The 13,247-nt window shown below is 44.8% G+C and overlaps 1 protein-coding gene across 1 annotated transcript; it reads left to right on the top strand.

The window, feature by feature from the left end:
* The first annotated feature begins 1,045 nt into the window (after positions 1-1,045).
* On the top strand, positions 1,046-11,903 carry DDOST (dolichyl-diphosphooligosaccharide--protein glycosyltransferase non-catalytic subunit). The gene is made up of 11 exons (XM_078607730.1): positions 1,046-1,359; positions 2,220-2,330; positions 4,140-4,226; positions 5,285-5,388; positions 6,084-6,178; positions 6,739-6,832; positions 7,682-7,830; positions 8,126-8,273; positions 9,210-9,330; positions 10,282-10,388; positions 10,930-11,903. The coding sequence occupies exons 1-11, from the start codon at positions 1,179-1,181 to the stop codon at positions 11,077-11,079; spliced, it is 1,347 nt and encodes a 448-aa protein (XP_078463856.1). The 5' UTR covers positions 1,046-1,178; the 3' UTR covers positions 11,080-11,903.
* The last annotated feature ends 1,344 nt before the right edge of the window (positions 11,904-13,247 follow it).

The raw sequence follows: 13,247 nt of genomic DNA, 5'->3' as shown, positions 1-13,247 counted from the left end.
ATGCATTTACGCATTCATTTACCCAATCGTTCATCTATTCACTCACACATTTATCTATTGTTTCATTTAATTTACTTCATTCACTCACAAATTCATTCACTGATGTATATAATTCGCTCATTCCACAATGCATTTACTCATATATCCACTGATTCACCCCCTAATACTTGTAGGAACCACTGGTTACACCAGCCCACAGGGGATTATTGTGTCCGTCCGTCGTGGAAGGAGAGGCTGGGTGGGGAGGGAGGGGCTGGGTGGGGAGGGGCTGGGTGGGGAGGGTGGGGCCGGGTGCGGAGGGGAGGGTGGGGAGGGGCTGGGTGGGGGGTGGGAGCGGTGGGGCTGGGTGGGGAGGGGCTGGTCACCCCGTGGTGCCCTTATAAAACTAAACGTTTATTTCTAGATTTGAAGCTTTCGTGACTGCAAGGAATCATCCTCCCAGGTTTTTTCGGTAAAGTCACTAAAGTCAGCTAATCTGGCTGTGACGGTCCCACCTGATGACGGAGACTTGTGTTGCCTCCGAAACGTCGTGATTTTTGTTTTTATTTTATTTTACTTTCTACGTGACTTTACCGAAAAAACCTGGGAGAACTAAACGTTTAACCTACTCACGCCGGCTTGTGCCCGCCCTCACAGTCGGGCATATTTGCGGAATACACCACGACGCCGTTGACCCTGGCCATTGACCGAGCAACCCAACGTTCCTACCAGCTCCCTCCGCAGGAATGTGTTTAATTCGCCCCCCCGCATTAATTCACCCACTCATCAATTCCCCTATTCCTTCGACCGTTCAATTACCTTTGACCCATCCAATGATTCACTCTTTAATTCATCAATTCCCCCATTCATTCACTCGCGACCCATTCACTCATCATCTGCCACGCGCTCCACGACTGCTGCAGCACGTGACGTGGCAGGCCCAGGTGGCCCCCGCTCATTGGCCAACCGCTTCCTGCAGAATCCTACCGCGCTCGCCAAGTAGTCCCACGCACGTTCCCCACCGCGCCTCCTCAACTTCTATCGCAGCTCCCACGGCGTCAAAGGCATCTGGACCCGCGTGTACTCACGACTCATTTCGCCGTTAGACCAAAGCACCTCGCGCGCGATCGACATCTGCCACGACGGAGAAGCCGGCGGCGCGTCACCCGCTCTTGTATCCGTGCGCGCATCTTGCTGTCATGGCTGCCCCCGTGTCTCCTTCGCCGCTCTCTCCGCTCTTTCTCCGTTCCCCCCTCCTCCTCCTCGTCGTCCTCCTGCTGGGCTCCACGAGCCTCGTGCACGGAGGAGGGAAGACCCTCGTCTTGCTGGACAACCACGCCATCAAGGACACGCACTCCGTCTTTCTCTCGTCGCTCGCAGGTGCCGCGCCTGTCAAAAGCCTAGGCCAGGCCTTGCCGTTAAGAGGAAGGATCGAGTTGGCGATGTTCACTCCACTGCTGGATGAGCTCCCCCCCCCTCCTTCCCTGGTGTACAGCGTGTGGGTCGTGCTAGGGCAAGGGGGTTATTCGAGCATACTTCACCACGCTGGTCAGTGCGCAACGGTGAATGTGGAGGCGGTTATATTTCGGCGCTCCGTATGAGTATGCACGTCTTTTGATTTATGAGAGTCTACGGGTCTGCAAATCTGTGGGTTTCTTTGCAAGTGTCTGGTTGTATATGGAAGCCTATGGATCTTAGTCAATGGGTATGTGTTCAAGTATATGGGTATGTATGCAAGTCTATGGGGCTTTGCGCAAGTCTATACAGCTCTGCACAAGTCTATACAGCTCTGCACAATTTCGATTTAAAGCTTTCGTGACTGTAGGGATTCATCTTCTTGGTTCTTTCGGTAAAGTCACGTAGATTGGAAACAATAAAATAAAACATAATAAAATAATTATGTTTTATTATGTGATATCATGTTTTATTATTTTATTATTTCAAATCTACGTGACTTTACCGAAAGAACCAAGAAGATGAAGCTCTGCACAAGTCTATTGGGCTCTGTGCAAGTCTATGGGGCTCTGCAAGTCTATGGGGCTGTATGCAAACCTATGGGTTTCTGTGCCAACCTCCTCCCCGCCCCAGTGGTCCTATGATTTATAAATGTAGATTGTATTGCTTTGAGGGCTGTAACGCAGGGTAGAGCAACTGTCAGCTATAAAGTTGGGTTACAATAAAATTGTGCATCAAAAATAAGCACGTAGCATGAGTTGACATTCTCATGATTGTGACCGCAGACCGAGGATTTGAGCTGACATACAAGACTGCCGATGACCCAAGCCTGTCTCTGATCAAGTATGGAGAGTTCCTGTACGATCATCTCATCATATTCTCCCCGTCTGTGGAAGGTAAAGCCCTGGACTGTGCACATATTGACACACGTGCTGATTGCATTGGCATTTCCCAGATAAAGGCGCATGCATAGAAACGTTGATTGCACGTAGCACAGAACCGCATTGATTAAAATAGATGAAAAAGGAACACCGTTGGTCATTATTAAAGCACTAGTTACTGTCACGACACAAAAATTCAAGGTGCACGTGACTGTGATCCCTGTAATCCACATTTATAATTGTGCAGTTCCAATGAAATGTAATTACATACTGGTTGTGATGGTGCTGGTAGTGGTTGTGTGTTGGAGGTGGTGTGGTGGTGTTTTAGATGCGGTTCATAGAGGTCATTGCTATGGTGCAGGTCTGGTTGATGGTATGGTCGTGTTGTTGCTGATGTTGAAGTCCACGTGCAATTTTCGTAGGTAGATATTTGCATGTACTTTATGCAGGACCTAGTTGGGGTGCCGCAGTGTCGAGATGTTATCTCCTACGCCTGGTATGGAGGAGGCCGTGGATTCTACCCTGACGGTTGTATATTTGGAGATTCCATGTTCTCCCCGTGGTCACGTGGATTTGTCTTCCGGGTCCTTTGGTTATTCATGTAACTTGCTGACCTGCCCCTCCTGGACATGTGAAAAAGAGCTTCATAGTTAATCAGATTCATCCTCCAGGTTAAATAAAGATTCTGATGTTCAATCTGAACTTCACGTTTCTACACTACACATGGGAGGCCATGGTGGTGATATGTTAACTACCTTGCCTGGTATACAGGAGGTTATGGGTTCAATCCTGACCCTGATGTTTGTATATTTTTGGAAGTTATATGTTCTCCCCGTTGTAATGTGGATTTTTCCCTGGGTCCTCCAGTTTTTCCCTCCACATTAGAAACATGCGTTTAGAGCATTTGGCCGCTACAATTTCCACGTGATAAGCCACTTCGTTGAGCTATCATTTGTGGTCAGGTTGCATTTGAAAAATAGCCATAGAGCTCATTGGGCCTTACCTGGTAAAATAAAAGTTTAGTGAGAAATGTCACCGTAAAAAAAATGAACGTAATGTATATTCCAAGATTGTGTCCTCGTAGTCATCCAGATAGGAACGGGATGATAGGTGTACCAAAAACAAGACCCTAGTATATGTACTGCATTTGAATGTTTGTGCTGGTGACTGAGGCATTGGGTTGAGAGAGGTGGGTGACTGTGGGGATGAGACAAGTGGCATGGTAACCGTGGATTAGGCAGAAGAACTATTATAGAAGATAACTTAAGGTTCAGGATTTTGGATAATGAGATTAATACAAGCATTTATTTATAATATAAATGTGTCATTAAAACCCACCACCAACCGACACAGCCAACTAGTAAGGGTTGTTACTCAAACAGAACATGCCAATTCGTCACTAGTACAGCACACGGTGTGTTGGAGAGCCAAGCCACAACATTTACAATCTGAGTATTTCTTGATTTGTTTAGAAATACGCAAAGGAGCACATCTATGACTTAATGCGTTTTTACTATATTTTAATGTAATTCTATACATTAGTCTAAATGTGAATATAATAATCAAATTCCAATATAAATTGTGAATAGATGAGATTAACCAATATCCTTTTGCAAAAAACAAGCCCAGAATCACTTACTACTTGCATGGTGGTAAAATGAAAATAATTTGCTTTGAATGCTTTCTGAAGTTTCTCCAAGTTACAACTCATAAATACCTGATGTATGAAAATGTATTTTGGCCAGCCGAGTTGCTGACAGTACCACGTTATTGCCATCTCAGAATTGACGACGCTGTTATTTTTTGTGTGTTTCTTTGAAACAGATTTCGGAGGAAACATCAATGTGGAAACGATCACGTCATTCATAGATGGAGGGGGAAATGTGCTGGTGGCTGCAAGCTCTGATATTGGTGAGCCCTCGGTGTGCAGGGAATTGAGACGCAGTGTCATTTATGGGCTATTAAAGGAGATCTCTTAACTAATTCTGAGATTTCCTTTCGACTGACAACTTTAATTCGAACTAGTGTTACATGTTCACACATAACCTGGCACAAAAACGTATTCGTGAAATGGCACTGAAGTAGATGGATATTTAGAAAGCTTAGGAGCAGGAATCTTGCTTTTTTATGAGATGAAAACTTTATAAAGGTGACCCCCACAGCTACGACCTAATTGGTTCAGGCCGACGGTCGCAAGTCGACGTCGAACCCCCTCATGTCCCATAGGGCCCAATGTTATACATTGGGGTTGCGTTCCTGGAAACCCATTACATACCGTAAAAATACCAAAATTGGCCACGAATGAAAATAACCCTAACAAACATTTATTGTAGCTTAACATAACCTTGACCAACATTTTATCAAGTTAAACCAAACACATTTGAAAATCCTTAAGTACTTTTCTGCACGTGCATCGCATTTCCTCTGCTCGGACTTAACGAAAGACGAACATTTTTCAAAATTTGAAGAAAATGTACAAAAGTGAAGAGCGTTGCGAAAGAGAACGCCGCTCTCGGCGCAGTTGCAAACTGTCAGGCTATACTGTACATACGTTTACGGCGGAAGAGCAAAGTGGCACCATCTGTGCACATGTTTTGCACGCACTCGTCGCCAGATGGCGCAGCGTCTGTGCCTGACATACGCACACTCGACGCCATACGACTCGGTATTGGTTGCAGTCGCTCGGCGGTCGTAGATACGAGTTTTGGTCGTTACTGTGGGGGTCTTGGTTACTTTTAGAAAGGTCGTAAAATCGGGGAATCGCAAGTCGAACCTGTAGTGTGTTTTTATGGTTCAGTAACCAGGACGAGACACCAACTCGCTACACTTGAGAACCATGTTAAATCATGAATAGTCGCCCAGACCTAAACTCGTAATCTCAGCCAATGCCCGCCTTAGCATCCTGACCCCTTAGCTCTTGGGGTGGCTTGTTGTCGATGTTGTTGTTTGTGTGTTGTGATGTATTTTAGGTGACCCTATCAGAGACTTGGGGAGCGAGTGTGGCATTGAGTTTGATGAAGAGAAGACGGCCGTGATTGATCATCACAGCTACGACATCTCGGACGAGGGGGAGGTCCGTGCCTTGTGCTTGGTGGAGAATAATGGGTTAATGCTATCTAATGAACAGACAGGAATCAATTTCTCCACACATTTTTTATACTCAAATGGTTACTGGAAGACATGGGTGTATATCGGCTGATGGGTGAAAAATAAGTTTTCATTTGTATGAAAAAGCTGATTTTCTTTCTGGTAATTATTTATTTGCATCAGAATGTCAGTATCCATCTTACACGTTATTCACGCGTAATTATAATTAAGGATTCGGTATTCAGTCAAGGTGAACAAAGTTATTTACATCATGTATATTTATGGCCACAGGTTATTATTTTATTAAATTATTCATATTAAGCTGTAGCTGTCAGTTTTGCCTTTGCTTTCATTATTAAATCATGTTTTATGTGACTTAATGGTTTTGTGGCGGCAAATATATTTATTCATCTGTACAAAATGCTTACATTGTCTCGATGTGCTCTTATGGAGGCTATAACCTAGTTATTCATGTAAAAAAAACTCCTCGCATAAAAAATATGAATCGGTTAAATCGTATCAAATGTTGCCAGATGTTTTTTTTTTTAAATCACATTTGCCTCGTATGCTTTGCTGATGGAGCATCTGCGGCATAATCTACATGCAAAGTGCCATTTAAGAATAAAGCGGATGAGCAAAATTTTGCGTGGTTCAAACGCCTGTTGGTTTTGTTGTTTTTAGCACACGTTGGTGGTGGCTGATGCTGACAACCTCATCAAGGTGCCCATGGTCGTTGGGGAGCCTACGGGAAACCCCATCCTGTTCCGTGGCGTTGGGTGAGCAGACAAACAAAAAGTGACAAACACAACGCATTTGTCAAAAACACTGCCTTATAAAGAACAATGTGTATAACATGCAACATTTTGGGTAATGGCTGCTCTTCATAGCACATCCTGGATGCCCACATCCTCTATGCAAGGTGAAGAAAGGCCATTGCCCAAAATATCACCCATTTAAACCACTGTTATTGACAAATGGGAGGTGTTTTTGTGCTCGTGCACCACTCAATTATCACCAAATAATTTGGACAAAAAATACGTTCAGGCATTCACTAGTCCCTGAAAACTCACCAGTCACCATCGTACCTGACATTCACCACTGACAAGTTTACACGATATAGTGGGAAGCCCCGTACTCCCCTGCCTAACAAGCACATGCCTCTCCCCTGTGTGATTTTGAAATGGGGCTAGTGGCACAGCACCGGGCTATTATATAAAATGGTAGAGCAGACGAGTACCGCTGGAGTCGAGAAGCTGAATTTTTGAGTGGGAGAGATTTCAAACCGTATTCTGTAATGTGTGTGTTGTCCATCGTGTTTTTGTTTTATCGCGTCTAGCATGGTGGCTGACCCTGAAAACGCACTGGTCTTGGACATCTTGACCGGATCTTCCACTACTTACTCGTTCTTCCCAGACAAGCCCGTGACCCAGGTTTGCACACACGCACAACATCTTGCCGTTGCTACGACACTTGAAGTGATCGAATTGGATTCAAGCAGCGCTTGTGATTTAATTGTATATGACCAAACAAACCGGAACTCGCCTGATCTCGTAAGATCTCGTAAGATCTCTTAAGCTAAACATAGTTGAGCCTGAATTTTAACGAGATATATATTTTATCCATCTCATCATTTTCCAAAATGTGATTTTACTCAAACGGCGCTTCGGTGAGACACCAAGTTTTCAACCAATCATGTCGCACCGACAAGAATTGTATGGGGCGTGCCTCTATACGTTTGGGTTGCGTTCATGAAAATATCGTACCGTGTATTCTCTCATAAGGTCCCATTATATAGCCTCAGATGCCTTCCGAAGAAAATATTTTCCCACCAAAAATCTACTTGAGTAACACTTTTAAACGCAACTTCGATATATATATTCATGCATAAATATCCAGGTACACCTGTAGTCCTAATTTAGATTTTTGCACCGCACTGGGGCCAATTCTTTTGTATGGCAGGAGGAAAAAGCAACGGTTTTGAAATGTATTATAGTTGAATGCTAATTTATTTCAGCCAGCCCTAAGGATGCAATAGACGCGGTATGGATTGCAGCGATTCCATCAGGATATGCATGGAATTGTGCATTCCTCGTTCATGTATGTGGTTTGGAATTGTAATTGATTTGTAATCGCAACGTAATATTAATTTAATGTCCTTATGCTGCTGAATTATACCTGATCCCAGATCTAATTAACACCTTTCCCGTCGCACTCGCAGAAACTGGCCCATCTGAGCGCGTTATTGAAAGTTTTTTTTCTTGTTGACGCCGTCGCTGCAGTACCCCCACGCAGTCGGCAAGAACACGCTGCTCATTGCCGGGCTCCAAGGAAGAAACAACGCCCGTGTCATCTTCTCCGGCTCTCTCGACTTCTTCAGTAACGCCGCCTTCAACTCCCCCGTGCAGAAGTCCACTCCGGGCTCGAAGAGGTTTGTCCGCTTTCCCCGGCCGGGGTTCTTCCTCTGCTCTTGCGCGTGACCTGTCATTCTAGGCCGTGCGCGAACGACTCCGCCACTGCCCTTGTGAAATGCTATCAATGTGTTTTGATCTTCTTGGTTCTTTCGGTAAAGTTACGTAGAAGGGAAGTAATAAAATTATTCTATTATGTTTTATTTTTATTATTTTATTACTTCCCTTCTACGTGACTTTACCGAAAGAACCAAGAAGATGAATCCCTGCAGTCACGAAAGCTTTAAATCGAAATGTGTTTTGAATCGAAAACAGGTTCAACAAGGCTGGCAACGAGGAGCTGGCCATTGCACTGTCACGCTGGGTGTTTAAGGAGGAAGGAGTGCTCCGGGTCGGGGATGCGAAGCACCACCCCGTGGGAGAGGCCGACCCCCCAGCTGCCTACACCGTCACCGACCTGGTGGTGAGCATCCCCGTCAATCTTCTTGGTTCTTTCGGTAAAGTCACGTAGAAGGGAAGTAATAAAATAATAAAAATGAAACATAATAAAATAATATAATATAATTATATTATAAAATAATATAATAATATATAACTAATATTACTTCCCTTCTACGTGACTTTACCAAAAGAACCAAGAAGATGAATGTCTGCAGTCACGAAAGCTTTAAATCGAAAAATCCCCGTAATGTTAGCAATGGTGACATTGATGGATATACTGAAAGTAAACTATCAACTATTTAACAGGTAAGGTCCACTGAACTCTATAGGTCTCTTTCAGAAGCGACCTCGCCATGAATGAGAGCTCGACGAAAGTAGCTTGTCATGTGGAAATGTAAAGCAGCCAAATATTCTGCAATTTTTTCCTAGGTGTGAAAGACCGAGAGTTAAGTGGTGTCAATTGACAGCTCCTGATCTGTAGGTTATGTTTGTTAAACGTCGATTTTAACAAACCATAAATTTAAATATCTGATTACACATTTTCTGAAAAAGAAAGACGCTAAAGAAAAACAATATTTCCTGACGTTACTTGTTCTGGAAACTATTCTGGAAGACAAAAGTGAGCAGATGAACGGGAGGAAGATCACTTCCGAAAGAAGTGACAATCGGTGTGGACACCGCATGATTTGTTGATCTCTCACTACCTCACACAGTCCTTATGCTAACTATAACACTAACACCGTCCCTGATGCTTTGATCTTAGCACTAGCCCTTATTACATTCACATGGTTCCGAAAACTATCCTAAACCCCCAAGTACTGACACGCGCCCAATTTTTGTATGTATGTTGAACTTCTTTTCCACGGTACGTAGCCACCCGTGCTAATACTAACGTTAGTCGAGTGTTCAGCAAAACTAATGCCCTCTGTCCCCATGTCTGTCCTTGACCCCCTTCCAGGAGTTCAGCATTGTCATTGAGAAGCTGGAGGAAGGCAAGTGGGTGCCCTACGATGGGAAAGACGTGCAGCTGGAGTTTGTGCGCATCGACCCCTTCGTGAGGACCTACCTGAAGAGGAGCGGTGAGGCAGCATCCGTGGATTGTCCCAGAAACGCACGGCTTCAACGCTTCTTCTGATTTGCACGTACACCTGGAGCCCAATGGTTTGCCAGAAATGGTTCGTTTAAGCACAAGCTGGCCAGCCTGTTCTATATAATAGGTGACATTTTGGCCAGTGACCCGTCTTCATCTCCCATGTATGCAGAGATCAGAGCGATTGTTAATGTTAATCGGGAGACTGCACCAATACACCCATGGGGCCCTGATAAGAAAACTTTTGTTTTCTGGATGACCTCTGGATTCCAGTCTGGCTGCATGTTGCATTCAGTGGGCGGCGTCTGTGGCTGGGTGGGGGAGGATGTTGGGGGGGGGGGTGGAGTTGGGAGATGTGCTTTCACATCGTACTCTCAACCATACTCGTACTACCATACTATATATCACAACAGAGGGGGGGTGTGAGGGTGCGAGATAGCGGAAGGGAAGAAGAGACGGAGAGGGGTGGTGAGAGGGTGAAAGGGCATGAACCGGAGGGGAAAGAAAGCGCAGAACGGAAATAGACCAGCGAGCAAATGTGACGGGCAGTGAAAGGGAGAAGTTGAGGGCGACTGCGAATGGAAGTTCCGGGGAAACCTCACCCCACGCTTGCACACGAGGAGATGTCGCTCGCTAGAAGTCCGTCAATTCGACAGGTTCACAAACCCACCTGCTGAGGTTGGTGGCCAGGATGTCTCTGATGGGGGGGGGGTGGTGGGGGGGACCCTTCTGTGATTTTGTCATAGGGGGTTTGTGTGTGTGGGTGTGTTGCTATATGGGTGCAGTGCTGGCTACCCCCCCACCCCCTGGTGCACCGTGCTGGCCTTCATAGGTGCTCGCTGAACAGCACTTTCCCCAACAGTCTGTTAAGGCTATACGGGGGGAATCTTTGTTTTTATACACAGAGTATATAAATTACCCATGTTTTATCATCATACAGGGAATCGGTACAGCACCCAGTTCACGCTACCAGATGTGTACGGAGTCTTTCAGTTCAAGATCGACTACAATCGACTGGGCTACACTCACCTCTACTCCACCACTCAGGTACGGACACATTCACTCTCAACCCACCCTTCAGTGTCATCCTGCTAACATGAAGTGAATGTGGCACAGCAAGCAATGCTGCCTGGATCGAGTGAAGCACTGTGCACGTCTCCCGTTAATAAGAAACTTGCAGTCTCAGCTCTTGCGTTTCTTAACCCCCCCCCCCAATTTAATCACGATTGTGCTATTGGTGTCATGAAGCAAGGAATCCACTTTCTCACAGTGCAATACAATCACCCCCCTCACCCATTAGAGAGTTGGTCCACAGAAGCAGATACCACATAACTAATCCTGAGTTCCCTTCAAGTGACCTCTGGTCCATACAGTGGGGGGAAAACACTTTCGCACCCAGTCTGATACATAAAGTAATGTTTGTAGCACGACAGTTTTAATTTTCAGAGTTGGAATTTTTACAAAATGAGGCTCCAAATAGTTGTTTGATTTAATTACATGACATCAATAGCTCTATTGGGATGAGGTATTGAGAGAGATTAAAGGATTAATTGAATATATAATAAGAAAAATCGTTCTCTGCCCACAGGTGTCCGTGAGGCCTTTGCAGCACACGCAGTACGAACGCTTCATCCCGTCGGCCTACCCGTACTACGCCAGCTCCTTCTCCATGATGCTCGGCGTCTTCCTCTTCTCTCTCGTCTTCCTTCACTATCGCGAGAAGGAAAAGTCCGAGTGAGGAGAGGAGATTCGCCGTGCGTCACCACGGGCTCTCCGTTGCCAGCTGGGATGCGACATCTCGATGGATGATGCCCCCTAATGAGGAGGGGGGTGGTGGCCGCGGGGATGTGGTGGGCGGGGGGGGGGAGATTACCATTGGCAGATCACCCCAGTTCACTACGGTAAAGTCCGCCATATAAAATTCAAGTTGAAGAAGACCCTGTGGAATCTTTTTTTTGGCAAGAGTTTGAGGACTGTTGTGCGCAGTTCTGACCTAAAGTATATTGCGATAAGGGGTGCAGATGGTTACATTTCTATTGTAAACGTGAGCCAGGGCTCAAAGTGCAGTGGAAATCTGTCCAAGTATGAAAACTCCCTTCTTGCCCGCTTGTTGCGTCTCCAATTCAGTGTGCATTCAAAATTACAATTCCTTTCTGGTTGAAATTAACCAAAATGGTCAGAAAAATATTTCACCCCCACCCGCTCCTTAAGGGAAATGCAAAAGTCTGGATTTCCTTTTCATAATATATATTCACTGAATGATATTTTTATTTATTCAGTTAGACATTTTTTTGGGGTGGGGGTAATAATTGCGAAATGGAATGGTTTTGGTTCATCTAAAGTACATTTTCAGTTAAATGTCATTACCTTGACCAAGCATGTGATAAACCCAAAGGTTTGAATGGAAAAGGGAATGCTAATGTTGTAAAATATTACTTTACTTTGGGAGTAAACAATATCTGAAAGTGAATTTTGTGTACAAGGTAAAACAATATTTGAATGCATTCCAAATGTAGACGGAGCACTGATTATGCAATAAAAATTTGGGTTTTTGGTACCACTGCTGGCTTGTTTGCTCTCCCAATACCTGCGACAATCAAGGAATGTCTGTCAACGCTCGTGACTTCAGTCCACATCGACCAGCCCCCCTCATTAATATGCATGAGCAGGTGAGGGCCTCAAATGAGCACCTCCCTCAATAATCATGAGTGGGTGACGTCACTCAATATGGAGTATTCCCACAATCGTGCAAATGACGTCACTCCACATCGAACAGCCCCCCTCGTTAATAATCATGAGCAGGTGACGTCCTCCAAATGGACCCCCCCCATTATTATTACCTATAATGAGCCAATAATGCCTGTGCAACGCTCGTGACGTCACTCCACGTCGACCAGCCTCCCACAATCATGAACGGGTATTGTCCACATGGACCACCCCCCTCATTAATAATCATGAGCAGGTGACGTCACTCCACATGGAGCACCCTCCCCCCTCATTAATAATCATGAGCAGGTGACGTCACTCCACATGGAGCACCCTCCCCCCTCATTAATAATCATAAGGTGACGTCATCCAAATCGACACCCCACTTCAAAGGGGGCCCTAAAGATGATCCAATTAACTCCCGACCGATCTCAATTTTGTCCCCGTTGATGATTTTTTTTGAAAAATGATTGAGCTACAAAATTAGCAGTTTCCTGTCCGACAACCTCTTACGTCGAAACCAATCTGGTTTCCAAAAAAAAATACAGCACCACATCTGCATTAGGCTCTAAATCACATTTACAGGAGCATTGATAATAGGCAGTACTGCACCTGTCTTTTTCTTGACTTGTCCAAAGCCTTTGATACAGTCGACCACAACACCCTACTTGGTAAACTAAGTTGCCTCCGTTTCTCCAAACACGCAGTAGAATGGTTACAAAATTACCTCTCTTCTCGCACCCAAACTGTATTCATAGATGGTTGGAGGTGAAACAGTGTTCAGATAACAAAAGGGGTTCCACAGAGGTCCATCCTTGGCCCCCTCTTGTTCTCTCTTTATGTCAATGACTTGGGCACTGACCTGGATCATTCCAGGGTAAATTTGTTTGCAGTTAACACGATACTGATTACTTCTGGCCACTCGTGATTGCCAAGCTCCAAGGTGATTTCAACAAACTACAACATTAGCTAGTTGCTCTTAAACTAGTCCTGAATACCTCCAAAAACAAGGTGCTATGCTTCTCACCAGGACTAAAGCAGGAAGTTATTTTCCCCAATTAAATTCCTTAAATAATTATCAAGTAGAGCAAGTCAAGATCTATAAGTATCTTGGGGTCATCTTTGATTCAAAACTAAATTTTCAAGATTACATTGATTATATTGGTAAAAAGACAATAAAAATTAGATTTTTTGTATCGA

This window comes from Lampetra planeri, chromosome 28, assembly GCF_965212315.1.
Source record: "Lampetra planeri chromosome 28, kcLamPlan1.2.h2, whole genome shotgun sequence".
NCBI lineage: Eukaryota > Metazoa > Chordata > Hyperoartia > Petromyzontiformes > Petromyzontidae > Lampetra > Lampetra planeri.
The sequence above is the reverse complement of the archived record's forward strand: the minus strand, read 5'-3'. Positions and strand labels throughout refer to the sequence as shown.